The sequence below is a fragment of the Chiloscyllium punctatum genome, chromosome 14, assembly GCF_047496795.1.
Source record: "Chiloscyllium punctatum isolate Juve2018m chromosome 14, sChiPun1.3, whole genome shotgun sequence".
In the NCBI taxonomy this organism is placed as follows: Eukaryota; Metazoa; Chordata; class Chondrichthyes; order Orectolobiformes; family Hemiscylliidae; genus Chiloscyllium; species Chiloscyllium punctatum.
Genome location: NC_092752.1, coordinates 39,100,716 through 39,127,240, shown reverse-complemented (window position 1 = coordinate 39,127,240; position 26,525 = coordinate 39,100,716). Strand labels below are relative to the sequence as shown.

Sequence of the window (26,525 nt, the reverse complement as noted above, 5' to 3'; positions counted from 1 at the left end):
TATCGCACCATCCTTTTTCATTACACTAGCTTCGTTCAAAGAACTACGTCTTGGTGTCACACTGTCAGCTCTAGAGTCCATCAACGATCTATCCTTGACCACCTTCACTCAGTAATTTGTCCAATTTTATGATGAGCTGCCCTCTCAATACTCCATGGACATAATCTGAAACAGGGTACTGTGTTTCACAGGTACCTGACAATATCCATCTGTATCGTTACCATCAAATCTTTCAGCTCTTCCACTACAATGACTTATCAGACTTTTAGTCTAGCATCCAGTATTTATTGAGCCAAAATGTTCTTGTCCTCCAATAGTGACAAAACTATTGTGTGACCAATGGAACCCAAATAACATGCCAGAAAGAGACACTGATTCAGAGTTCATCTGTATAAAGCATGGACAGATAGCATATGTATGATTTATGCTGCCATTCCATTAATACTAAAGAATATGGAAGAGGAATTAAGTACCATTGCTATCACTAAGGAAGTAGTATGAGACAAACTAATGGGGCTAAAGGCATGTAAGTTCCCTTTCCCTGATCATTTGCATCCTGGGATCCTAAAAGTGGTAGCTACAAAAATAGTGGATGGATTAGTTGTAATTTTCTAAAGATCTTTGACTTCTAGAAAAGTAACAGAGGGTTGGAAAACTACTAGTGTGATACCCCTATTCAAAAAAGGAGGGAGGCAAAAAACATAAGTATCAGCTGATTAGCCTAATATCTGTTGTTGGAGAAGTATTGGAATTAGTATTAACGAAATAATAGCATAAGATTTGGAAAGTCGTAATCCAATCAAGCAGAGTCAACATGCCTTCATGAAAGAGAAATTGTGCCTGATTAATTTTTGAGAGTTTGTTGAGGAAGTCTCAACCAGAGTGGATATAAAGAAAACAGAAGGTGTACTGTATTTGGACTTCCACAAGGCGTTCAAAAGGGTAACTCACAAGTACCCTTAAGTCATAAGAGCACATGGTGTTGGAAGTAGCATATTGGTATAGATAGAACATTAACTAATAGGCAGGAAACAGCAACAGCAGGGATTAGTGCTGGAACTGTAACTGTTAACAATACAAACTAATGACTTGGAGGAAGGAAGTGAATGTACTAAAGGCAGATTTGCAGATGACACTAAAATAGCTGGAAAGGCAGATTGAGAGGGACATAAACTGTTTACAGAGAGAGAGAGAGATTGATAGGTTAAGTAAATGGGCAATAAGTTGGCAACTGGAGTATATTATGAAAAAATGCAAAGCTGTTCAGATTGGAAGGGAGAACAAAAGAACAGAATGCTATTTAAATGGAGAAAACCTGCAGAAAGCTACAACACAAACAGACTCGGGAGGTACTTTGCACAAAACACAAATCTAGCACACAGGTGCAACAGGTAATCAGAAAGGTGAATGGAATGTTGGCCCTTATTTCAAGGTGGTTGGAGTGTAAAAGCAAGGAAGTCTTACCGTAACTGTACAGTGTGCTAGTGAGACCACATCTGGAGTACTGTGAGCTGTTTTAGTCCCATTATTTAAGATATTATTTCAAAAGGGGCTGCCTGGAGCAGTTTCACAAGGATGATCCCTCATATAGGGGACTGTGTTATGAGGAAAGTGAAACTCTAATCACTGGACTTCAGATGAATGAGAGGTGAGTAGAATTACAGCATTTAAAAGACTTCAGGATGAATATATAAATAGGAAAGGTTTAGAGGGATACAGGTCAAATATGGCAAATGGGACTAGGTCAGATTGGGATGACTGGTCAGCACAGACATGTTGAACTGAAGTGGATTAGTGGTGCTGGAAGAGCACAGCAGTTCAGGCAGCATCCAACGAGCAGCGAAATCGACGTTTCGGGCAAAAGCCCTTCATCAGGAATAAAGGCAGTGAGCCTGAAGCATGGAAAGATAAGCTAGAGGAGGGTGGGGGTGGGGAGAGAGTAGCATAGAGTACAATGGGTGAGTGGGGGAGGAGATGAAGGTGATAGGTCAAGGAGGAGAGGGTGGAGTGGATAGGTGGGAAAGAAGATAGGCAGGTCGGACAAGTCAAGGAGACAGTAACTGAGCTGGAAGTTTGAAACTAGGATGAGGTGGGGGAAGGGGAAATGAGGAAGCTGTTGAAGTCCACATTGATGCCCTGGGGTTGAAGTGTTCCGAGGCGGAAGATGAGGCGTTCTTCCTCCAGGCGTCTGGTGGTGAGGGAGCGGCATTGAAGGAGGCCCAGGACCTCCATGTCCTCGGCAGAGTGGAAGGGGGAGTTGAAATGTTGGGCCACGGGGCGGTTTGGTTGATTGGTGCGGGTGTCTCGGAGATGTTCCCTAAAGCGCTCTGCTAGGAGGCGCCCAGTCTCCCCAATGTAGAGGAGACCACATCGGGAGCAACGGATACAATAAATGATATTGGTGGATGTGCAGGTGAAACTTTGATGGATGTGGAAGGCTCCTTTAGGGCCTTGGATAGAGGTGAGGGAGGAGGTGTGGGCACAGGTTTTACAGTTCCTTTTTTGCGGTGGCAGGGGAAAGTGCCAGAATGGGAGGGTGGGTCGTAGGGGGGTGTGGACCTGACCAGGTAGTCATGGAGGGAACGGTCTTTGCCTTGTTTTTACCATGTTGAACTGAAGTGTCTGTTTCCATGTTGTATGACTCTATAACTACACTCCAAATTTTCAAAAGCAAAGCAAGACGATGTGAACCATGAAATTCAATTCTTTGACCTATATATTGTCTACTGTGTCCATTGAAACTCATTTCTTCCACTGTGATACATCCTACAGTTGAGGTCAGGGTTAGTTCTGCAACTAGATTCTTTATAACAGATCATTTATTAGCCATTACTCTTATAAGCAGAGGTGACCAGATGTGATTGATACTTTCCATTCCACCCCCAACAGGTGATAATCCAATATTCAGGGAGAAGAACTCTGGTCTCCTGTCTGCTGGAGCTATGCGGAGCAATTGCCTTTATCAGACACAAGTATATTAAGGGGGTTAACCCAGGATTCAGTAACTAGAACTTTCATCTCTACTTGCTGAGCCTACCTACAGTGGCTCTCGACCCTATGACCTTCTGATAGGCTTCCACTGATAGATCAGCATGATCTATAGCTACTTCAAACTTAGCGATATAAATATATGCCCTTTTCATAATGAAGGGCGTTTGGCTACGACGTGTGTTTCGTCAACATGAATTCGCTGTAACATGATTGACGAATTGGAGTCTCTGTCGCTAAAGTGCAAACTTTTAAAACGTGTGTTGGCTGTAACACTGTTTCTAAAGTGCAATTTTTCTATAACATGGGGTTACACAAGAACATAACCATCATGTTATAAAATAACTGACTGTACAGCAAAAATGAGTATCATCCTGTTCAATGAATTTTCTTTTAAAATAAAGTTTGTGCAACTGGAAACAGTCCCAAGTCAAAGCTTGAAGAGAAATCTTGCTACTTATTGGTGTCATACCTGACGCAAAGGAAGGTTCTAGGAGAATGTGAGGATTGCAGATGCTGGAGAGTCAGAATCAAAAAGTGTGGTGCTGGAAAAGCATAGCAGATTGAGCAGGAGAGTCGACACTTTGGCCATAAGCCCTTCAGGAATCTTGTGGTCAAAGGAATCAAAATAAAGTTATGGTCATTGGAAACTAATCTTAGCTGCAGGACATCAATGCAGGATCTGAGCAAAATTCAGGTTTGAATTGGAGTGGCAAGTAACATTTCATGCCGTACAAGAACCAGGCAACGTTATCTCAAGTGAGAGTTCCTGATCATTTGCCTTTGGTGTTTAATGGCATTACTATTACTAAATTCCCCACTATTGACATTGACTAAAAACATAAATTTATCAACTGTGGTCACAGGAACATCTTAAAGGCTCGGAATCCTGTAATGAATAACAAACTATCCGACTCCATGAAACCTATCACCATATACAGGTCATGAATGTAATAAATACACTCCACTTAAGTGTAATCTGATTATTATTTACATTCTTGTGTTAACCAATTAATTTCTCTTTTGAAGGTACACCAACTGGATTTGGAAGCCCTCTTGGAAGAAGCCGACATAACAGCAGTCAGTCTGATCTCTCTTACTCCAGCACTACTGCATCAGGCTTGAGTTTTACAGCTTGCATGTCCGATTTCTCCCTGTATGTTTTCCACCCATACGGAACTGGTAAACAGAAAACAGTTACTGGCCTGACTCCTGGATCAAGTGCCCCTGGTAAAAGAATCCAAGATTGTTTTATTTTTGCTGTGTGATATATTACTTATGAAAATATCTTTCTTGCTGTACTTTGTAAAAGTTTTCAGTTTTTTTAACTCGTTATGTAAATTTCATTCTAATTCTAAATGGGTTTTCGTTACAATTAATACTTCTCTATGTTTATGCTATTATTTAAAGAAATACCCAAGTGGTATAATTTGATATGATATAGTTATGAGATGGTTTATGTAAATGCTTGTTATCAGCTTAACAATTTGTCAAATGTGTACATTTGTTATCTGCAAACTATCAGAATCTGAATCTAATCTAAAGATGGAGTGCTGTGGAATCCAAATACACAATGTAGAAATTGAAGTCAACATTTTTATTAATTTCTTTTTATTATAATAGGCTGTTGTGAGTTGATGCACACTGAATATTTTGAACTCTCATTTATGATTTTTCACACATTATGTTGCAGATTTTAGCAAAATGATTCTGGCTAAGGTTATAAAAGAGCAAAGAATAATGATGTCAGCATGGACAGCTTGGACCTAAGGGTCTGTTTCCATGCTGTACATCTCTATGACTCTATGACGACCCTAATATACTATGAACCAGGTTACCAGACTACTTATGACAACCTAAAGTAGCAAAATTGAATAACATTTTTAAAAAAAAGTAGAAAGAATACATTGAATAGTCCTGTTGATTAATTTCTCATTCTGTAGGTGCTGTTGATGAAGAAGCCAGTTCTGTCACCGGTCGTAAGGATTCTCTGAGTATTAATCTTGAATTTGTGAAAGTCAGCTTGTCTAGAATGAGACGGTCTGGAGGGGGTACATTGTTTGATAATCAAATACCAATCAAAATTAATAACAAAATGGAAACCACCTTAATTAATATCTCTGGTATGAAAAACAAGTTTACTGATTTCTGTTCAATAGAATTATTTTAAATGTCTTTTATGAATTAAGCTTTATTAAGTATAGAGATACTCAACAAATCATTTAAGGGATGCAGTTATGCATTTATTTCAAATCATTTAAAAAATTATAATGGAGATTCTAATGGAACTTGGGATAGACAAATTGGAATGTTTCAGTGATCGTCATTGGATTTTCTAAAAATTTGAAGATAATTATATTTAACATTAAGTATCAAATGAAAATTATTAGAAATGTGCTTTAATCCCATCATTTTATGAAATGAATTGTTCTTTTTTGCACATGCAGTTTACTATTGTTAAATTCTTGAATTGTAAACACTAAATTTACATACGGTTTTACCCACAAGTGAATCATTGAGCTAGTTTTCAAAAACATTGATTTTGCACATTAAAAATCAATAAACTTAATTTATTCGCAAATATGGATTTGGAAGATCTAAGAAACTCAGATCTTAACTCTTCTGCATGCTAGGCTACCTGTGATGGCTAGTTTCAGTAGTGGAGGAAGGGGCAAATATAGTTTCGATGCTATCAAGATACATAATTATTTTTGTGGAAATAGCTTCTTGCTTACAAAATATCATAAAGTGACAATGCAGTTGAATGTAGTGCACACACAGGAAGGTAGTTTATGCATGTTTATGCATGGTTTTAATTTTCCGACTGACCTAAACGTTGTTTCATCAAAGTTTATTTTATTATTTCAAAACATACAAGGAATTGGAGGTATTTGAGCAATTGCTCCAGAGTGAAATAGTTTTTTAATTGAAAAGCAATTTACCTCATTAGTCTAAAATGAAGAAAACTTTTCTTTCTCAAAGTTAGCATGTTTTCTGTAGTAAGTCAATCTAAGATTTTTATTTTAAGAAGTACACGCTTGTTCGTCTGCAGCTGTCTGTGACATTGGATCTGCTTCTTTCAAGTATGATATGCGCAGACTTAGTGAAATTCTAGCATTCCCAAGAGCCTGGTACAGGAGAAGTATTGCTCGGCGCCTCTTCCTTGGTGATCAGACAATTAACTTACCAGGTAAGATTATGCCAAAGTGAATGTAAATTTAAAGTACTTGAAGGAAAGTTGATTTAGAAACTTCACATTGACGATTATTAAACTGCCATCAATTAATGTTCGTTCTTGTATTAATGCAGATCTTAGTTGTAAAGATTAATTACTTTTGTCTTTGTTTTTATTGGATTTATTTTGTTCAAATTTTCTCTCTCTTTTCAAATACAAAGTTAGCCAACATTCTGCTTCACTCTTTAGCGTTATCTGTTTAGACTCAAACAATTGCCTTTTTTTTGTGAACCCACGAGAGGGGAAAGGAAGGTGTAGGAATGGCAGAACCTTTAATCTGTTGAGAATAAATGGGCAATACAGTACATCATCAACATTATGTGACTGACTGAGACAATCCATTCTAGTCAACTGAAAATATTCAGTCACTACCAAGTAGTAAATGCAGCGTGCTGAATGATATAACCAAAATATTCAAGATTATGTTGGAGGAATTGTACAATGGCTTATTCTGATCATATTGTATCTGATCAGCTATTATCATTAAGACCCTGGAAACAATATAGATTCACTCATGTTAGAGACTGAATTATTAAGAAAGACTAGAATATCATACTTTTCAACCGTGATATAATTATGAGAACTTTTGAAGGTATATTTACAAGTAATTTGTCTGGAATGCAAATGAACCACAATGGTTCACTGAAGCAACATGAGTCAAATTGTTACAACATAAACTGAAGACAGACGTCTTGTAGTTCTTCATGTGACAAGACCAAGAGCAAATGCTTTCTAGTCTGAAAAATTGGGAGATAAACATTAAGTTCTTTCAGAAGCAGTCGAATGCTATGATTAGAAGATGCTAAGATCATTTTGATTGAATGAGCCATTAGGCTTTCTTCATTTGAGTCTATCTTGCGATGTCATTCCCCAGAGATGGTCTAGTTAAAGCTATATACAATTGCAATGAAATAATTATTATAGTAAATAACTTAATAAATTACTTAATAGCAAAACACAAAAAAAGGCTGAATTTTCCCATTCTTTGGCAAAGATTTATAGCAGGCGTTCCACCATGGTCCATGTTAGATACTCTTGAGCAATTTTTCATTACATAATTATGCAACTCAGCTCTGGAGCACCCATCTCCAGGAACTATGAAGTGCTTCCTGCCACCGGACTCTTTGTTCATGTCATGGTGGTGTATTTTAAACCCAACTCCATGGTAGCTCAGTGGTTAGCACTACTGCCCCTCAGGTGAATGTCTACGTGGATTTTCTCCGAGTGCTCCAGTTTCTTCCCACAATTTAAAGATGTGTGGGTTAGGTAGATTGGCTATGCTAAATTGCTCAGTGTTCAGGGATGTGCAGGCTAGGTGGATGAGTCATGGGAAATGCAGAGTTCCAGTGATAAAGTGGACTGTTCTTTGGAGGGTCTGTGGACTCTATGGGCTGAATGGTCTGCTTCCACTCTGTAGTGATTCTATGATCCCACAGAACTTTAGGCATAAGATCATGGGTGATGTGATTTTAGCCTCAACTCTATACCCCTGAATGAGCCTGATAAACCTTTATTCTCTTTGTAATCAAGAATCCATCTACCTCGGCCTTAAAATTATTTTAAAATTCTACATTCAGTATCTTTTGGAGAAAGGATGTCCAAAGGCACTCAACAGTCTGGGAGGAAAAAGTTTTATTCCTCGTCTCTGTCGTAAATGACCGACCCCTTTTTTCTTAAATTTATTGTTATGGACTAGACCAGACCCCCTCAAAATATTTTAAGGAGGTCGTCTAGACCCTTTTTTTTTCTTATTTTAAAGGCAAATTTAAAGTGTCTGTTGTCGATACAATGAGACTGGTCAAACTACTCAATGTTAAACAAAACACACTTTAGTTAAACAGTTAAAATATAACTGAAGAGTAACAACGCTACTGAACAACTTAACAGAATAATAGATACAGTAACTATTACCAATTAACTGTTCCAATAGAGTTATGTCCTGTAAACACGTCCCTCGGCAAAAAAAAATTCTCACATGCAATTCTCCAATCTACAAGGAAAAACACATGAAAAGAAAATTCAGGGAAAGTAACAACCAGGAGAGTCACTGAAGCTTCCAACTCTGTTGAGACATCAATTACTTCGGATGCTACTAAAAAATCAAAACCCTGAAATCCACACCCATTCAGGCATTTTTACAAAAACCTAAGGCCTCTCAAGCTGTTTACTCCAGTGTTCTTAACCATGCAGCTCACTCCCCTGCCTCATAACCTCTCTTCAAAACAAAAACACAATTACCTCTAAAAATGACAGCATTGTCACACAGTTATACATTCTCTCACAAGAAGCAATATTCTTTTCACATTCATCCAGCCAAGTCCCCTCAGGATCTTTTATGTTTCAGTTAAATTGCCTCTGATTTTTCAAAACTCCAGAGCTTGGAGCCTTTCACTTGTAGCTTCTCTTTCTGGATTAGACTCAGGACCACAGTCTCATGAGCACATCATTGACACATCTCCACAGCTGGGTGCGGAAGAACTGTGTCACAGAGGACTACCAGAGATCAGGTGCTTGCTAAACCCCAGACAGAAGACGTTCCCATAGTCTTGAACATTAATTATAATGTCAAAATGCACAGGATTGTCAGAGGCATTCAGTAGGTTGGATTGAAAGATGGAGGAGCCCACCAAATTATGAGTATTGCGAATGCATGCTATGGCTGCCTCCATGGAGAACTAGTCTGGCATATTTAGTGTTGGCCAGATATGCTTGTAGACCTGCACTCAATCACAGTGCACACCAATAAGTACTATCATTGAAATGGCAAGACAGGGACAAAAGACTTGGATCTCACTCAAGGTCCTACTTCCTGTCTGGGAAATGAAGTTGTGCTGGTACAAACTCATTGGGAGGAGGAGGGACACTCAGAATACTAAGATGCTTTCTCTCAAGTCACCCCAGAGATGCCCAGTCCATTCATTACCCCACAAGTGGTGACTTCAAGACCTAGGCTCAACCGCCCCAGAGGACAAGCAAATTTTCCAGGGCAACTACAGAGAAGGCTTCCTGCAACCCAGCAGTGGAATTCAGGTCTGCATTTAGATATTGTCATAGTCATATAGCCTGGAAACAGGCTCTTTGATCCAACTCATCCATGCCAGCCAAGTTTGTGAGAGAGAAAACCTACTGTGTACAAGTATCCCCAATTCCCTTTATGTTACAGCTTTCTGCAATTTTTCTCCATTTAAGTAATATTCTGTTCTTTTGATTTCCCTTCCAAAACAGCAATTTCATGTTTTCCATATAATACTCCAAATGCCAACCTTTTGTCCATTTATTTAAATTACCAATGCCTCTTTGTAAACTTTTCTGTATCCGTCTCGCAACCTGCCTTTCCATCTATTTTAATGTAATCTGCAAATTTGGCGACAGGCATTCACTTCCTTCTACCAAGTCATTAATATATATTGTAAGCAGTTGCAGACCCAGCACGGATCCTTATGGCACCCCACTGATCACAGGTCACCAACCTGAAAAAGAACCCGACATCCTTACTCGCAGTTTCGTGTCCGTGAGCTAATTCTCTATCCATGCCAATATTCTACCTCCAATAGCTTAACCTTTTGTCAACTGCCTTGTGGAAGTCCAGCTGCTGGTTTCCCTCTATCCACTCTAGTTGGGACTTCCTTGAAAAGCTCTAGCAAAATAGCCAGACATAATTTCCCTTTCAAGAAGCCATGTTGACTCTGCTTGATTAAATTATGACTTTCCAAGTGTTCTACTATTACTTTAATAACTGATTCCAATACTTTTCCAACAATAGATAACAGGCTAATTGGTTTATAGTTATCTGCTTTTTGCCTACGTTCCTTTTTGAATAGAGGTGTCAAATGAGTAGTTTTCCAGTCCTTTGTTGCTTCTCCAGAATATAAGGATTTTTGGAAAATTACAGCCAATGCATCTGCTCTCTCCATAGTTTCCTCTTTAAGAATCCTATGATGTAAGCCATTTCTTTAGTGATGATGAAGGCACTTAGTTCCTCCATTATATTCTTTGGTTTTAATGGTTGTTCAGTTGTTCTATCGTAAAGACTGATACAAAATATTTGTTTACTTCCTCTGTGATTTTCCTGCTGACCATAACCTTCTCCCTGGATTCATTTTCTTAGGGGCCTACAAGATGCTGATGCTTTTCAGGGCAATTTAATAGTCCATGCAAGCTCAGAAATGTTGAAAGTAATCAATGATGGAAGTGTGAAAGAGTGTTGTTTCAGGACTGTCCATTGTTAGGAAATGAACGGCAGGACATTTGGATATCATAGGCTGACTGAACTGTTTTTTAAAAAACCTAGCTTTAGTGCCTGTCACAATACTACTCAATCTCACCGACTACTGGTTTCTCCCAAATGACAAAATGGTGATAGCACCCCCTCCCAAACAAAAAAAATCCTTGAACAATACAGACCACAACCTCGTATGCTTAAAGTTCAGTGTGAGAATGTGGCAGCCGTAAAGCATTGTCTTCCAGTATCAGGTATAAAAGGCAGTGCAGACATGGCAAACCCAAGTGAAACCCAAATGCAAATCTGTGTATATCTAGCATGACAGGAAGCAAATTGATGTGAAATATGTACTGATCATAATTGCTTGAGGTTGTAAATTTTAATGTACGTACATGATTTGTCATTGGAATCGAATTTGATGCCAGTTGGGTGTTATGAGTCCATCAGCAATGTGTGATTAGTATAATTGTCTGCAACAGCGTCTCACATTCAAAGAATTATACACTGATTCCCCCCCCCCCCCCCCCCAACCCTGATAAAAACAGTAATTTACTCTGCGTGTCGGAGCAGCCATTTTGCCTTGTTATTGTGTTGTTGACTATGGAGTGAAGATGACAAGGCTTCAGTTTTATCATAGTGCAGGAAATATTGCTGCCAGAGTCTTTGCCTTTGTGGCAAAGTAAAGGAACCAACACCAACCTAACTGTTACAGACTATATTAACCTTAGTAGCGACCTTGTCTCCGTTATGAGGATACCTTTCATCATGTAATGTAGCAGTACCGTACTGAGAGGAAGAAACTGGCCTTCCATAGTGCTGGCAAACATGACAAGCTGCTTGGCTTTCAGTCTGCTAAAAGACAAGGCAAGACAGGATTCTGCGCACATCCAAGTAAATGAGTCTATATGCAGAGTGTCTGGTAGAAGTATGCAGTATCAGGTGCAGGTGAGCTCCAAATGGAGTAAGCCATCAACAGAAGTATATACCACCAACATCATGAGTCAATATACGCAGCACTCCTTCTTCACAAGTAAACCTAGAGGTCAAAGCTGGACATTAAATGGATATTGCAAAAGGAACGGCACTATCATAAGAACTAGGAGTAGGCCATCTGGCCTTTTGAGCCAGCTCTGCCATTCAATAAGATAATGGCTGATCTTTTCGTAGCCTCCGTTCCATTTACCCACCTCTCACCATAACTCTTAATTCCTTTACTCTTCAAAAAATTATCTATCTTAAAAGCATTCAGAGGACACCTCAACGACATCATGGGGTGGGGAATTTCACAGATTCACAACATTTGGCTGAAGAGATTCCTCCTCAATTCAGTCCTAAATCTGCTCCCTCTAATTTTGAGGCTATACCCTCTTGTTCTAATTTCACCCGCCAGTGGAAACATGCTTCCTGGTTCTACCTTATTTGTTCCCTTCATCATTTTATATGTATCTATAAGATCCCTCCTCATTCTTCTAAATTCCAGTGAATATATTTGCAGGCTATTCATAAGCCAACCCTCTCAACTTCAGAATCAATCTAATGAATCTCCTCTGCCCTCCTGCAGTGCCAATACATCCTTTCTCAAGTAAGGAGATCAAAGCTGCACACAGTACTCCAGGTGTGGCCGCACTAGCACCCTATACAGCTATAACATAACCTTACTGCTTTTAAACTCAATCCCTCTGGCAATGAAGGACAATATTCCATTTGCCTTCTTAATTACCTGTTGCATTGCAAACCAACCTTCTGTGATTCATGCTACAATTTATTACCATTCAAATAATAGTCCTTTTTACTGTTATTCCTACCAAAGTGGATGACTTCACATTTATCAACATTGTACTCCATCTGCCAGACCTTTGCCCACTCATTTAAGCTATCTACACCCCCCTACAAACTTTGCTCCATTACTTATCTTCATGTCATCTGCAAACTTTGACACATTACATGTGGTCCCCAACTCCAAATCATCTATGTAAATTGTAAACAGTTGCAGTCCCAACACTGATCTGAGACATGCCACTAGTCACTGATTGCCAACCAGAAAAGTGCTCATTTATCCCCACTCTTTGCTTCCTGTTGGTTAACCAATCCTTTGTCGAATGCATTGCCTGTAACGTTGTACAATTCCCCATCCCTGATGAAGGGCTTTTGCCCGAAACATCGATTTTTCTGCTCCTCAGATGCTGCCTGACCTGCTGTGCTTTTCTGGCACCACTCTAATCTTGACTCTGATCTCCAGCATCTGCAGTGCTCACTTTCACCCTGTAACATTGTACACCTTTATCTTATGCAGCAGCTTTTTATTTGGCCCCTTGTTGAATGCCTTTTGGAAATCTAGATACACCACGTGTAGTGGGTCCCCATTGTCCACTGCGCTCATAATGTCTTCATAGAATTCAAGTAAATTAATTAAACATGATCTGCCTTTCATGAACCCATGCTGCATCTGCCCAATGGGATAATTTCTATTTTGATGTCTTGCTACTTCTTCCTTGATCAATTCAAGCATTTTCCCCATGACAGAAGTTAAGCTAACCAGTCTATAGTTCCCCATCGTTTGTCTACCTCCTTTCTTATACAGTGGCGTCACATTTGCTGTTTTCCAATCTGCTGGAACTGCTGTGAAGACCAGTGAATTTTGGAAAATTACAAGTGCATTTTTTGACACTCTTCTGATAATTAAAACTGAAACACCCAGGGAAGTTTGCCTTGTTTCGTAATCTGAGAAGGAACTGTGACAAGTGGTATAACCTAATACTCAACCCCCAATCTGTTATAAAGAGATGGTTAAATGAAATGAAATCCTTTCACTCTACAATCAATGTTAGAAATCACACAATACCAGGTTATAGTCCAACAGATTTATTTGGAAGCACTAGCCTTTGGAGCACTGCTCCTTTTTCAGTTGGTTCCAATGCATTTCTCTCCATCGACCTCTTATGATAAGACAGTTCTCTCTGTGAATTTTGCTGTCTGGAATTTTGCTTAACGTGACAACCACCTGATGAAGGAGCGGTGCTCTGAAAGTTTGTGCTTCCAAATAAACCTGTTGGATTATAACCTGGTGTTGTGTGATTTTTAACTTTGTCCATCCCAGTCCAACACCAGCACCTCCAAGTCTATAATCAACAAGTAACAATTTATTTATCTAACTCCAATATTGAACAAATTAACAAAATTACCAACAAACCAAAACATTTCTCCCTAACTACTCTCTAAACTGAACTAAATTCTACTGGTATGCTGTTTTAATAGCACAGTCCCACTGATATAATCCCAAGTAGTAAGAAAACAATAAATTAAAACTTAGTTTCTCAAAGTTCACACAGAATTTGTCTTCCAGAATGCTCCTGCCCTCTCCACTGATCATCTTTCCAAAGCAGCTCTCTCCATCAACTTGTGATAGGACAGTTCTCTCTGTGAATTTTGCTGTCTGGAATTGTAGCTTAATGTGCCAAGCTACCTTTTATGGATAGATGATGCTTTTTCTGAGAGCCGGAAGTTATCATCTCTTGGCAGTTGGCTCGCTTTTTCTTTTTCTTTATCTTCTAACTCCAATTGTCTAATTTTCAAGTTAATTTTCTCCAATTCCACTGCACTTGGCTGATTCTCTATATATCTTCAATGCTCCGTTCTTACTATTCCTAAATAAACCCAGTTCTAGTCAGTTTGCTAATTCTAAACGTATATCCTTCCTCTGCCATTCTATACTTGGCAAATTTGGGGAAGCATCTTTAAATCCCAAAACCTATTTAGCAATGTTAAGAGCCATTTCCCACACTTTTAATTTAACCAATCACACGTAACCAAAATTAAACAGATTTTTCACTTCTCCCCTAAGTTTTGTTTAAAGCTCTAGGACACTAATCTCCACGTCTGTTTAAATCTGTCAAGATCTGTTCAGATCATGTTCTTGAACCAGCCAAATCTTGGACCTGAGCTGTCCAGATCATGGACCCAAGCCTTCCCACCATCTCTTTTGGTACCCTGGGATGGGCCAGGAGACTTGTCTACCTTTAGCTTCATTAGCTTGCCCAACACTTCTACTTTCATGATAATGATCGTTTCTAGGTCCTCACCTACCTTAGTCTCCTTGTCAATTACTGGCATGTTATTCGTGTCCTCCACTGTGTACACCGACACAAAATACCTGTTCAATGCCTTGGCTATTTCCTCATTTTCCATTATTAAATCCCCCTTCTCATCCTCATTGTGCATTGGAAGTGCCTTCAATATTGGCAACTTGCATACTAAACACATGAAGCTTTAGACTTTAACAGAGCTTTTTCTGTTAAACATTCTTTAACCAGTTGATCAAATCAAAGCTCTTTAATCCAACATATGAACATCAGAAAGGTTATGGTGGGGCAGTTAGAAGATCTAAATAAGGAACTGTCTTAGTTGTAGATGCAATAAACAATAAATGAGTGATAAAGATACAATTGAATTTATGGAGGGTGGTGTGTATTTGGAATGTGCTTCCAGGGGACGCGGTAGAGGAGAATACAATTATAACATTTAAAAGGTACATGGATAGGAAAGGTTTAGAGGAATATGGGCCAAATGCGGGCAACTGGAACTAATTCAGTTTAGGAAACCCGGTCAGCATGGTTGCATTGGGCTGAAGGGTCTGTTTCCGTGCTTTATGGCTCTGTGACTTTATGACTAAGATATTTGTGAATAGGATTTAGCAGACTAGGATTTAAAAATAAATTCAATTACTACTTTATCATTCATTCTAACCCTCCGGGATTTGCATTGATTAAACTACACTTGGTAGACATTGAAGTCCCCCTCCCAAAGTGTATTCTGTTTTCTGGCTTCATGTTAGTGGTATACAACAAACAACCTGGAGGGTGGAAACAAAAGCAGAAATGCTTTTTATAGCTGGGTATCATCAATTTACGTGTTTGTGGATGATATCAAAAAAAAGGCAAAGTGGGGATGAGAATTAGGAGCAGGTGATGGATAGATTCTTGGCTCTATACTGTAGGAACAGGAGTAGAAGCCATGTAAGGTGACTCTTTGGCTACAGCCATTTGTTAAAAATGTAACTATATCCTCGTTTCCTCCTTCCCTCCTTCACTAACGGACAAATATTATTTGAAATGCACCACTGCTGTTCAACCAAAGTACTCGATGAAATAGAAAACTGCACATTCTAGTCGGTCTTTGGTTCAAGAAGCTTTTCTGAATTTCTTATTGGATTTATTAGTAACTGTCTCAAAGTATCACCATACTTGGAGTCTTGTGTACTATAGAAATGACTTGATCAATTGCGGAAATCTGTTTAAAAAGAAATTAGGCTGTTGTGCTGAACTTTCAAGACAATTGCGCACCTACTTGAAAATATTAGATTGATTATGTTTGGAAAATGTGCAGGGCATAGGGTTAATTTTCTGTTGCTTTAAAAGATTTATGGGGGGATCCAAGATGGCGGCAACCCAGCAAGCCTGAGTCTACAGTGCTCCTCCCAAGACTTGGGCAAAGTGGGTCACCCACCCCCACCACACTCACCAAATCATTTAATATAACCGTTTAATTTAATTAGTTATTTAAAGGAATTTAAACAATTTAACCTCCAGTAAAAATGACTAAAGGGAAGGGAGCCCGCAGCTCTCAGCAAGCAGGAACCCCTCCCCCACCCTCTCCAGCTGCAGCAGAGGCGTCCGCAGCCCCCCCCCCGCCCCCCCCCCCCGGGGGACTTACCTACGGTGGCGAGCCTTGTGGATGTGATCTCCAAACTCGATGCGAAGATCAACGCTTTCATTGAAGAATCCCGAAGTCGATGGGACTCACTCTCGGCCGCACTGCAAAAGCACGACTGAGACATTTAAAGAAATCGAGTGCCGAGCCGGAGGGGCGGAGCTAAAGGCCGCGACCTCCGAAACTACAGCACAATCGGCTGTGGATCGGGTCTGGACTCTCGAACAGCGAGTCCGGACTTAGAGAATCATATCGATGACCTTGATAATCGAGGTCATCGAAAAAATATTCATTTGCTGGGCCTTCCCGAATGGGAAAATGAAGGCCAGCTTACACCGTTCCCCGAGCAGTGGCTTCCACAGCTTTTAAATCTGGATCAGGCCAGGTAAGGGTGGAATGGGCCTACTGGGTCGCAATACGCGGGCCCAGCTCAAACCAGCGCCCTCGCCCGGTCCTGTTCCGACGGTAGAGCTATAGGGAGAGGCAGATACTCCTAGAAGCCTCTAGAAATCTTGGAAAAGATTCCTAAGCCATGATCTATAAAGGATCCAAGATCACGTTATTCCAGGACTTTTCCCCAGCTCTGGTCTGAAAGATGAGGCGAAGAAGTGTTTAAGGGACTTAAATATTCAGTACTCCTTACGCTACCCAGCAACGCTACGCTTTAACCATGAAGGATCCGTGTATAACTTCGGATCACCAGAAAAGGCTAAGGAATTTTTGGACTCTCTTAGATAAATTGTAAGAGACAATGGATGTTGGTTTGCCTTTCCGCTGCTCCGGTTTATATCTCCCCCTTTTTCTTTTTTCTTACCTTACTGTTTAATATTATCTTGGGGGATGGGAAGAGGGATTTATTTATTTGTTCTTATTTAACTATATATGTATGTGTGTGTATAAGGGTTTGGTTAATGTTGGTGGGGGGAGGTGGTTACCTTATTCTATTTTACCTCTGTCTCTAGGAGCGGGGTTGTTTTTCCCTTGCTATTTTGTATTATTATATTTAATTATTATTTGCTGAGGTTGTAATTTTATAGTTATATATGTTTATACATGGTATTAACATTACCAAGTATATCCTGGTGTGGGTGGGGGGGGACGGTGGGGGTAGGGTGCTCACTGTTAACTCTAGATTTGTATTATATCTGAATTCTTATTCTATTGAGGAGCGCCTGGGTCAAGGGTGGGGCATTGGTTGGGAGAGGATACGATGGACCTTTGGAAAGGAAGTGACACCCCCTGGGAACAAGGGGGAAAATCTCTATTTAAATACGTTTTATACGTTTTATTTTTTATTATTATTTAGAAATAGTTTTTTGTTATACTGTTGTGAGTGTATTAGAGAGCCTTTAGTTTTGTGAATTATTTATGCTCTATGCTCGGGATGTTTTGGATAGGGTTTCCCCCTCCCGAGGGGTCTCGGATTTGCCTGGATGATTATGGTTGATCAGTCAATTAAGTGGTGCACCTGGAATATCAAGGGGAGTAATTTGCCAGTCAAAAGGAAGAAAATATTATCAAATCTTAAAGAAAGAAAGAGTTGATATAGCTCTCCTTCAGGAGACACATCTGTTGGATAAAGAACACTTGAAATTACGACAGGGTGGATTTGATCAGGCCTTTTTTTCTTCTTTTAGCTTAAAAAGTAGAGGAGTTGTTATTCTTATTCGGAAGAATTTCCCTTTCAAAATCTTAAATCAGATAAAAGACAAATCTGGACAATATATTCTGATTAAAGCCCTTATAAATGGAGAAGAATATGGGATTTTAAATTTGTACTGCCCCCCGGCACACCCCTTTAAATTTATAACGGAAGCCTTCTCAAAATTGATGGCTCTTGATGCCCGTCATACAATTATAGGGGGAGACTTTAATTGTATTATGGATCCGGAAATAGATAGGATTCCCAAGAATACTGTAGGAGTATCTCCCAGAACTAGACAATTGGTGGATCTGAACAAAGAATTAGGATTAGTAGATGTATGGAGATGTCTCCATCCACAGGGCAGAGATTTTTCTTTTTACTCCAATCCACATACCAGAATTGATATGTTCTTTGCCCCCTCGATTTTTTAAAATTCCATATCATCCTGTAAAATAGGTAATTTCCGATCATGCTGCTGTATATATGGAAACCAAGGCGAGGAAGAATGGGACATCCCCTCTGCATTGGCGTATGGACCCCTTCCTAATGAAAGACAGTAAATTTGTAAAGTACTTTTCTCAAGAATTTAAAACTTTTTTAGAAATTAATTTAGGTACGGCTGGGAGACCATCAAAGCTTACACGCGAGTTTTGATCATCTCCTACTCAGCGACCCAGAAAAAATTAAAGGGAGAACAACAGAGTCTGCTCGAAGCTCTCTTAAAAGCAGCTGAAACTGCATACTGTAATAGACCTTCTATTATTAAATTGCAAAGGATTACGGCCCTTAGGACAGCTGTAAACACTACGCTTACCCAAACGGCTAAGTGGGAAATATTATTTGCAAAACAAAGGTTATATGAATTTGGCAACAAACCAGGTAGATACTTAGCATTTCTTGTAAAGAAAAGAAAAGGCCCCTCAAACTATCACGTCTATCAAGGAAAGTATGGGTATTTTGACTCATGATCATAAAAGGATTAACGCAGTCTTTAGAAAATTTTATTCTGATTTATATAAATCGCAGGATTGTGAAGACAGGACTAGGAGGATGCAATCATTTTTTTTTAAATTTGACCTGTCCGGGCCTAACTCCGGAACAGGTATCAGTCTTAAATGCTCCCCTAACAGTCCAATGACGCAATCAGACAACTTCAGAGCGGTAAGGCACCTGGCCCGGATGGTTTTCAAGCTGAATTCTATAAGGAATTTACAGAAATATTGGCTGGTCCACTTATGGACATGTATAACTATGCATGTGGTCAGGGCTGTCTCCCGCCTTCGCTGAAAGAGGCAAATATCTCTCTTATCCTTAAAAAAGGAAAGGATCCAGAAGATGTACGTCATATAGACCAATATCCTTGCTTAATGTAGATTTTAAAATCCTTTCTAAAACGTTAGCACTGAGACTAGAAAGGGTACTGCCACATATTATAAAGGAGGATCAGACGGGGTTTATTAAGGGCCGTAGATCATCCAATAATATTAGAAGGGTTTTGAATATGATTCAAGCCTGCCGTCAGGGAAAGATACCAGGAGTAGTAGTTTCATTAGACGCGGAAAAGGCATTCGATAGGGTTGAATGGTCATATTTGTTTTACACATTGGAAAGGTTTGGCTTTGGAAAGGTGTTTTCCAAATGGATCTCAACACTGTATAATGATCCCAAAGCAGTTGTGGTTACCAATGGATTAGGCTCGGATAGCTTCAGTGTGGATAGGGGCTACTGTCAGGGATGTCCTCTCTCACCATTGTTATTTACGCTAATAATTGAGCCACTAGCAGAAGCTATACGGGCTGACCCTAATATAACGGCCCCGAGGATTGGTACAGGTAAACATAAAATTACCCTGTATGCAGATGATGTTCTTCTATTCCTCAGTAATCCTCTGATGTCCGTACCTCGCCTAATCCAAGTTAATAATACATTTAGCGCATTCTCAGGCTAGAAAATTAATTTCTCAAAATCGGAGAATATGCCAATAGGTGGCCTTGCTATGATACCCCACTTAGTGGATGGATCCCATTTTCCCTTTCGTTGGTCCCTGGAGGGTTTCTTATATTTAAGCATTTTTATCACCCAGTATTTGGTCAGTTATACGAGGCTAACTTTGTGCATTTACTGGAAAGGATAAGGCAGGACCTCCAGCGATGGGGAGACCTTCCAATTTCCTGGCTGGGTAGAATAGCACTAATTAAAATGAATGTCCTACCCCGTCTCCTATACCCTATGAGAATGCTTCCGGTGATGCTGCCGAGGCTGGCACTATGTAAATTATATGGCTGGTTGGGTTCCTTTATCGGGAATCATAGACGACCCCTCATTAAGCTGAAGAAGCTACAGCTTCCACAGGCAAGGGGAGGATTGGACTTCCCAGATTTTAGGAAATATCAGTTAAGTTCCTTATTAAGTTACATAGCTGATTGGGTCTTGTTTGATCCACAATCAATCTGGCTGGACATAGAGGCTTCTCAAGTAAAATGCCCACTTATTAACCTTTTATTTTCAGACAAGAGGAAAATCATTACGGATTACTGTAAAAACCCTATAATACTAAATACAATTAAAGCTTGGAATATAATGCAGCAAAATGAGGGCAACTCACATAAAACATCTCCCTATGCGCCGATAGTGGGAGCATGGGGATTCCAACTGGGGTTTACAGACGCCACTTTTAAACTCTGGAGATCCAGGGGTATCTCATGTCTAGGGGACCTATTTAAAGATGGGGTCTTAATGTCTTTTGAACAGCTGTGTCAGAAATTCGGATTACCTAATGGAGACCTCTATCGATACTTCCAAATTCGAGACTATATACAGAAGAAGACTACGTTATTAGATAGTCTTTATAAATCAGATAGAGAATGTAGAGTACTACAACCAATGGGGGGTATCCTCCATCAGTACCATTTATCATTTACTACATGATGAAGTATCGGGAGATATGGACAATCTGCTTAAAACTTGGGATCAGGAATTGGGACTAGAAATCGCCATAGAAACGTGGAATGATATTTGGGAAAACGCCAGAAGAATCACCATCTGTAACAGAACTCAGGCTATCCAGCTGAAGATACTTCATAGGGCCCATATAGCACCGGATCAATTGGCAAACTTTAAGGCAGGGGTATCTCCAATGTGTCCCAAATGTAAAATAGAGGTGGGCACTCTTGTACATTGTCTATGGACCTGTCATAAGATCCGTAGATACTGGACTAAAGTAGCAAGTACCCTGACAGAAATTTTAGGAACGGAAATTAAAGTGGACCCTGTATCTCTCCTTTTGGGCTTTTCGAACTTACCCTCCCTGGATATGCACGGGAAGAGACTATTTTCTATTCTCTCTTTCTGTGCAAGTAAAAATATTTTGGTGAACTGGGTGGCTGAGGGCCCCCCTGAACTTTCAAATTGGCACAGATTAATTATGGAATGTATTCCCCTTGACCTCCTTACAAATATGGTGCACCGAAAGACCGAATTATTTTATAAAATATGGCAGCCCTTCTTGAATTATATGAATGCAGATATTTCTGCTATCCTAACAAGGGCATTTATTTAATTGAGATTACGAACCTGGCTGGTCCGGGGCCCCTTGGGAGAGGAATCCCGCACGAATACGGGTTTTGTTACATTTGATGTTAACACATTCCGAGCATGTATCTCACTACCCAATTTCTATGTTATCTGCTGTTTTTTTCTCTTTCTCTTATTTGAATAATGTAAGAGACTTAAGTATACACTCTGGTTAGTTGTAGGTTAGATTAGGAGTTAGTTGAGTTGTTTATTTTTCTCGGTATTTTTCTTTTGTTAAATTTTGGTTATTATATATTTAAGATTTAATTGTATATCAATGTTTGTACTTGAGAGTTTGGTTTATTTTTGTAAACTTGTAAAAATGTTAAATTTCTAATAAAAATATCTATTAAAAAAAAGATTTACAAGGATGCTGCCAGGGTTGGAGGGTTGCAGGGAGAGGCAGAGTAAGCTGGGAGTGTTTTCCCTAGAGATTCGAAGGCTGCGTGATGACCTTAAGAGGTTTATAAAATCATGAGGGGCATGGTTGGGATAAATAGACAAGGTGGTGGGGGAGTCCATAACTAGAAGGCATAGATTAAGGGTGAGAGGGAAAAGATTTAAAAGGGACCCTGAAGGGCAACATTTTCACACAGAGGGTTTTGCATGTATGGAATGAGCTGCCAGAGGAAGTGGTGGAGGCTCGTACAATTACATTTTAAAGACATCTGGATGGATATATGAATGGGAAGGGATTAGAGGGCTATGTGGCAAGTGCTGGCAAATGGGACTAGATAAGTTTAGGGTATCTGGTCAGCATTGGCGAATTGGACCGAAGGGTCTGTTTCTGTGCTGTACAGCTCTATGACTGAAAGTAAAACTAGCATGATGGGCCGTTGTGCTTTTGTATTATAAGTTAACAATGATCGTATTTTGATCCTGAAATCTGCCCATAATGAATATTGGGTGAGTGGACATGATAGATGTTAGGGAAAAGGGGAGTCAAATACTGGGGGTTGCATTTAGTTTTGTGTGGGTTGAAACTAACTTAGCATAGAGGCTACACAAAGCCAAGGGTAGCAGGACATAGCTTGGCATGAAGGCTTGGCATGGGTTGTGGGTAGCATGGTGGCTCAGTGGTTAGTATTGCTGCTTCTAAGCACCAGGCACTTATGTTTGATTCCGGCCTTTGGCAACTGTCAGTGTGGAGTTTGTATATTCTCCCCTTGTTTGTGTGAGTTTCTTCAGGGTGCTCTGGTTTCCTCTTACAGTCCAAAGGTGTGCAGGTTAGGTGGATTGGCCATGCTAAATTGTTCATAGTGTCCAGAGTTGTGCAGGCTAGGTGGACCAGCTATGGTAAAATTGAGGTAACAGGGATACCGTAGGGGACTTGGTCTGGGTCGATGCTCTTTGGAGGGTCAGTACAGACTTAATAGGCTGAATGGCCTCTTCAGCACTGTTGGGATTCTGTGGTAATAAGGGAGTGTCTGGGTGGAGCTGAGGGCTGGAGATCTTTTTATTTTAATTGCTTTGATGTAGTGCTGGTGCAGAGAAGCAGTCCTTTTGCCAGCTTGCCTCTGCACTCATTCGGGGGTTACCTGCCATGATTCCCGTAACACCCATCCTCCCTAAACAACTAAAGTTCAAAGTTCTGGGCTACTTTATTTCAGGGTGGGCTTGTAAACTCAGGAATTGTACCAACTCTTACTTTACATTTTGGCAAAAATTCAGACTGCAAATTATAAACTTTCAATTAAACTATCTAATTTTTTTAATATTGGAATTTTTAGTTTCTGGACCTGTGACTCCAGATTCCATTGAAAACCAGCAGCTTTCACCTGAATCAACACGCAAGGCTTATTGGCGTACCTGGGAGCAATCAGCAGCACAGTCTTCTAATTATTCACACTTAACTCAGACATCAAATGTCTTCAATGACATGTCTTCAGCAGCAGCTAATAGTACATCGCCAGGTGGCCTGATTCATAGTGTGAAATCTCCTTCAGCTGTCCGAGCTAGAACGATTTCAGATTCATCTACTCCAAGAAGAGGTATAAACAAGAGATATTAGTAACAATAAGGTTTATAGTGACGTCAAATGCTGTGTGATCTTATGTTATATAACTATTGCAAAACTGTAGTCACTAGTATATATAGCAAATTTAACATATATATTATGAAGCAGACATGCAAACAAAATTTGTTGCATTGATTGGAAACTATGCTGCTTGTGTGATATGGAGGTAGAGATAGTATTATGCTTTGTCTGCCAAATAGTAAATTTTAAAGTAAGAATATAAATAATGAACATGATTATAAACAATCCTGTACAGTGCATCTTGTATTAAATGATCAAAGTATTATTTAATACAAGATGCACTGTACAGTGCACTGTACATGATCAAAATGATCATGCCATAGAACTTGAAGCTTATTCAGATAAGTACATCCTAAATTATCTGATTTCTGAACTATAGATTAACAAAGAATCCTTTGAAAAACTACAATTTTAACCAATTAGATTGTGTGTTTTGGACTAGACCAGAGCCCCTCAGAATATTTAAAGAAAGTAGTCCAGACCCTAACTTTGCTAGGTATTTTAAGCGAGTGTAATGCAGATATTGCAGGATGGATGCAGTTTGTCAAACCACTTAGTTTTAAACAGAACAGAATTTATTTACAAGATTACTGAATGAAACACAAACAACAGAGAACAGAATACCGAATAACTTATGCTCTCTGAAAACTCAATAGATTATCCCAATTTAATTATACTGTTCCAAATACTTTCTTCAACCCCCATGAACACTCCTTGGCACAAAAGGAAAAATCAAACGCGGTCTTACAGGAGAGATGTCAGAGAGAGTACCAGCATGGACCTGCTTCTTTGGGTCCAGCAGCTTTTCAACCCTACTGTGCGAAAACCAAACTAAACCAGAGAAAAGCTGAGCTGGGAGAACTGGCCACTCCCCTTTCATTGTCCAAGGATTTTTTTTAAAAGCTTGAATGCATTTTGCTGAGGCAGTATCTGTTAGCTATAATCAAACTGGCCCAAAAACCCTTCAACTTAGACTTTTCGGAGTCTGTGTCTTTTACAACCTCTGTGAATAAAGAAAACCAAGGACAGCATAACCTTGTTAAAGGAACAGCATTGTCACATACTGAATCAGTTTTTTTTCCTAGTTCGTAGTTAACAGTTGTATTGTCTTGAACTTTGATTTCATGGAAGCCTCGTTCTTATGATGTAGATGTGCCTCAGCAGAAGAGGCATAAAAAGGAGGAAGAGCAGGCAAGGCATTGACCACCTAGTGTCCAGAGCTACTAATATTCTCAGGAAGCACTTTATCTAAACCATCCTAAATGCATCATGTCCCAGAATTCTTATCTCACACATTATTTACTACCGTTTTAAATAATTATGAATCGCCTTTGTGCAAACATTTAGTGCCCATCTCATGTGCTTGTTAATGTATTCAAGTGATGTTTTGAAGTACCTGACTCCAATGCTACAGCTTTGGAAGTTGGAAAGTTACTGAGCTTTCAAGGACATATTAGGGGGTGGGGCTGCTTTATACTTTAGGGTATAGACTGCTGCATCATGCCATGTACCACAACAATCTAGCTAGTTATTAATGTGGTATGATCAAAAGCACTGTGGGAAAGAAAACAATCATTGAATCATAGACTCCCTACAGTGTGGAAACAGGCCATTTGGCCCAAGTCCACACCAACCCTCCAAAGAGCATCCCACCTGGACCCATTGCCCTACCCTTTCCCTGAAGCCCTGCATTTCCTGGGGCTAATGTACCTAATCTACAAATCACTGAACACTATGGACAATTTTGCATGGCCAGTCCACTTGATGTGCACGTCATTGGTCTGTGGGAGGAAACTGCAGCATCCAGCAGATACCCACGCAGACACAGGAAGAATGTGCAAACTCCACGCAGACAGTCACCCAAGGCTGAAACTGAACCCGGATTCCTGGTGCTGTCAGCCACTGTGTGGAGAACAGCAGATTGCCTGACAACCGAGACAATATCATGCATATATTGGCAATACTCTTCAATGTTCATGTTCTTCTCTGTGAGAGTAGATTGCTTAAGTGGTGTTGCTATACGAGCCCCTCTCAACTGTGTCTTCTCAAACCAAGCTGAGAGCTATTTGAGCTGCTGTGGGAGCTTTGAAAGCTCTCAGGGCAAACTCAATAGCAGGTGGGCACCTCTAGTCCAATTGATGGAGCTGAAAACTCGATCTGCTTTGAACAGAATAAATTCTAGTCTCCGAAAATCCAGATTACAAATTGAAGATATATTCTTCCATGCTTTACGGCTTCGTGCATAAATTCATTGGTGTTGATCTTTCAACCATGTCACAATGTCCATCACTGCTGTCAGTTCACCAGTGTCCCAATACTGCCTCCCCTCAGTATCCACAAAGGCACAGACACAAAGCAAGGGTAGTACAAACAGAAGCAGGAACAGTATTGGTGGCACACTAGAAAAGCTGGACTTAATTAAATTCTATATTTAATTTAGCCTAAACCAGAGTAAGCAACAACACATTTGTTTCTATTTTCCACTTAAAGGAATAAAGCAAATACATTGCATGTTTTCATTATCCTTTACCTTTCTATTAGTTATGCAGTATTCTCCTGTTGTTGTTAGATTCCATTACTAAGCTCAGTTCGTCGTCATTCAATAAGAATGGAAAAGCAGCAAACCAACAAACAGCACCCTGGGAAACATTGGTTGTTTTTGCAATTAACCTGAAGCAGCTAAATGTTCAAATGAATATGAGTAATGTCATGGGAAATACCACGTAAGTTGCAAAATTTTACATTATGCTTCCAATTCTTGTTAATTTTTCTAGGGTTGTCTGTATTATAAATCTACAGTAAATTTTATTCTGCAGTAATGAATATTTGAGAATGTGTTAAAATATTGTGTGTGAACACTAAAATAAAACAAAGAACTGCAGGTGCTGAAGATCTGAAAAGAAAACAAAGATTGCTGGAGAAACTCAGCAGGTCTGACAGCAGCTGTGGAGAGAAAGCAAAGTTAATGTTTCGAGTCCAGTGGCCCTTCTTCAGATCTAGGCAGACAAGGGAAAGTTGATAATAAGCCAGGAAAGAATGAAAACGAGTAATGGGCACCGTGAGTAAATGAAAATACATTGGTTGTGCTGAAAGCAGCTCATGTCATTGACAGGGCCTG

General features: G+C 39.7%; 1 protein-coding gene across 7 annotated transcripts in view; it reads left to right on the top strand.

Annotated features, from left to right (window-relative positions):
• Window positions 1-26,525, top strand: part of kiaa1109 (KIAA1109 ortholog) — a 427,165-nt gene that overhangs the window by 380,777 nt on the left and 19,863 nt on the right. For all 7 annotated transcript variants that reach the window (XM_072584210.1, XM_072584207.1, XM_072584208.1 and 4 more), the window contains 5 exons: window positions 4,018-4,218; window positions 4,932-5,111; window positions 6,041-6,178; window positions 23,100-23,360; window positions 25,977-26,130. In XM_072584210.1, coding sequence (XP_072440311.1) covers window positions 4,018-4,218; window positions 4,932-5,111; window positions 6,041-6,178; window positions 23,100-23,360; window positions 25,977-26,130 — 934 coding nt within the window. The remainder of the gene's footprint in view (window positions 1-4,017; window positions 4,219-4,931; window positions 5,112-6,040; window positions 6,179-23,099; window positions 23,361-25,976; window positions 26,131-26,525) is intronic.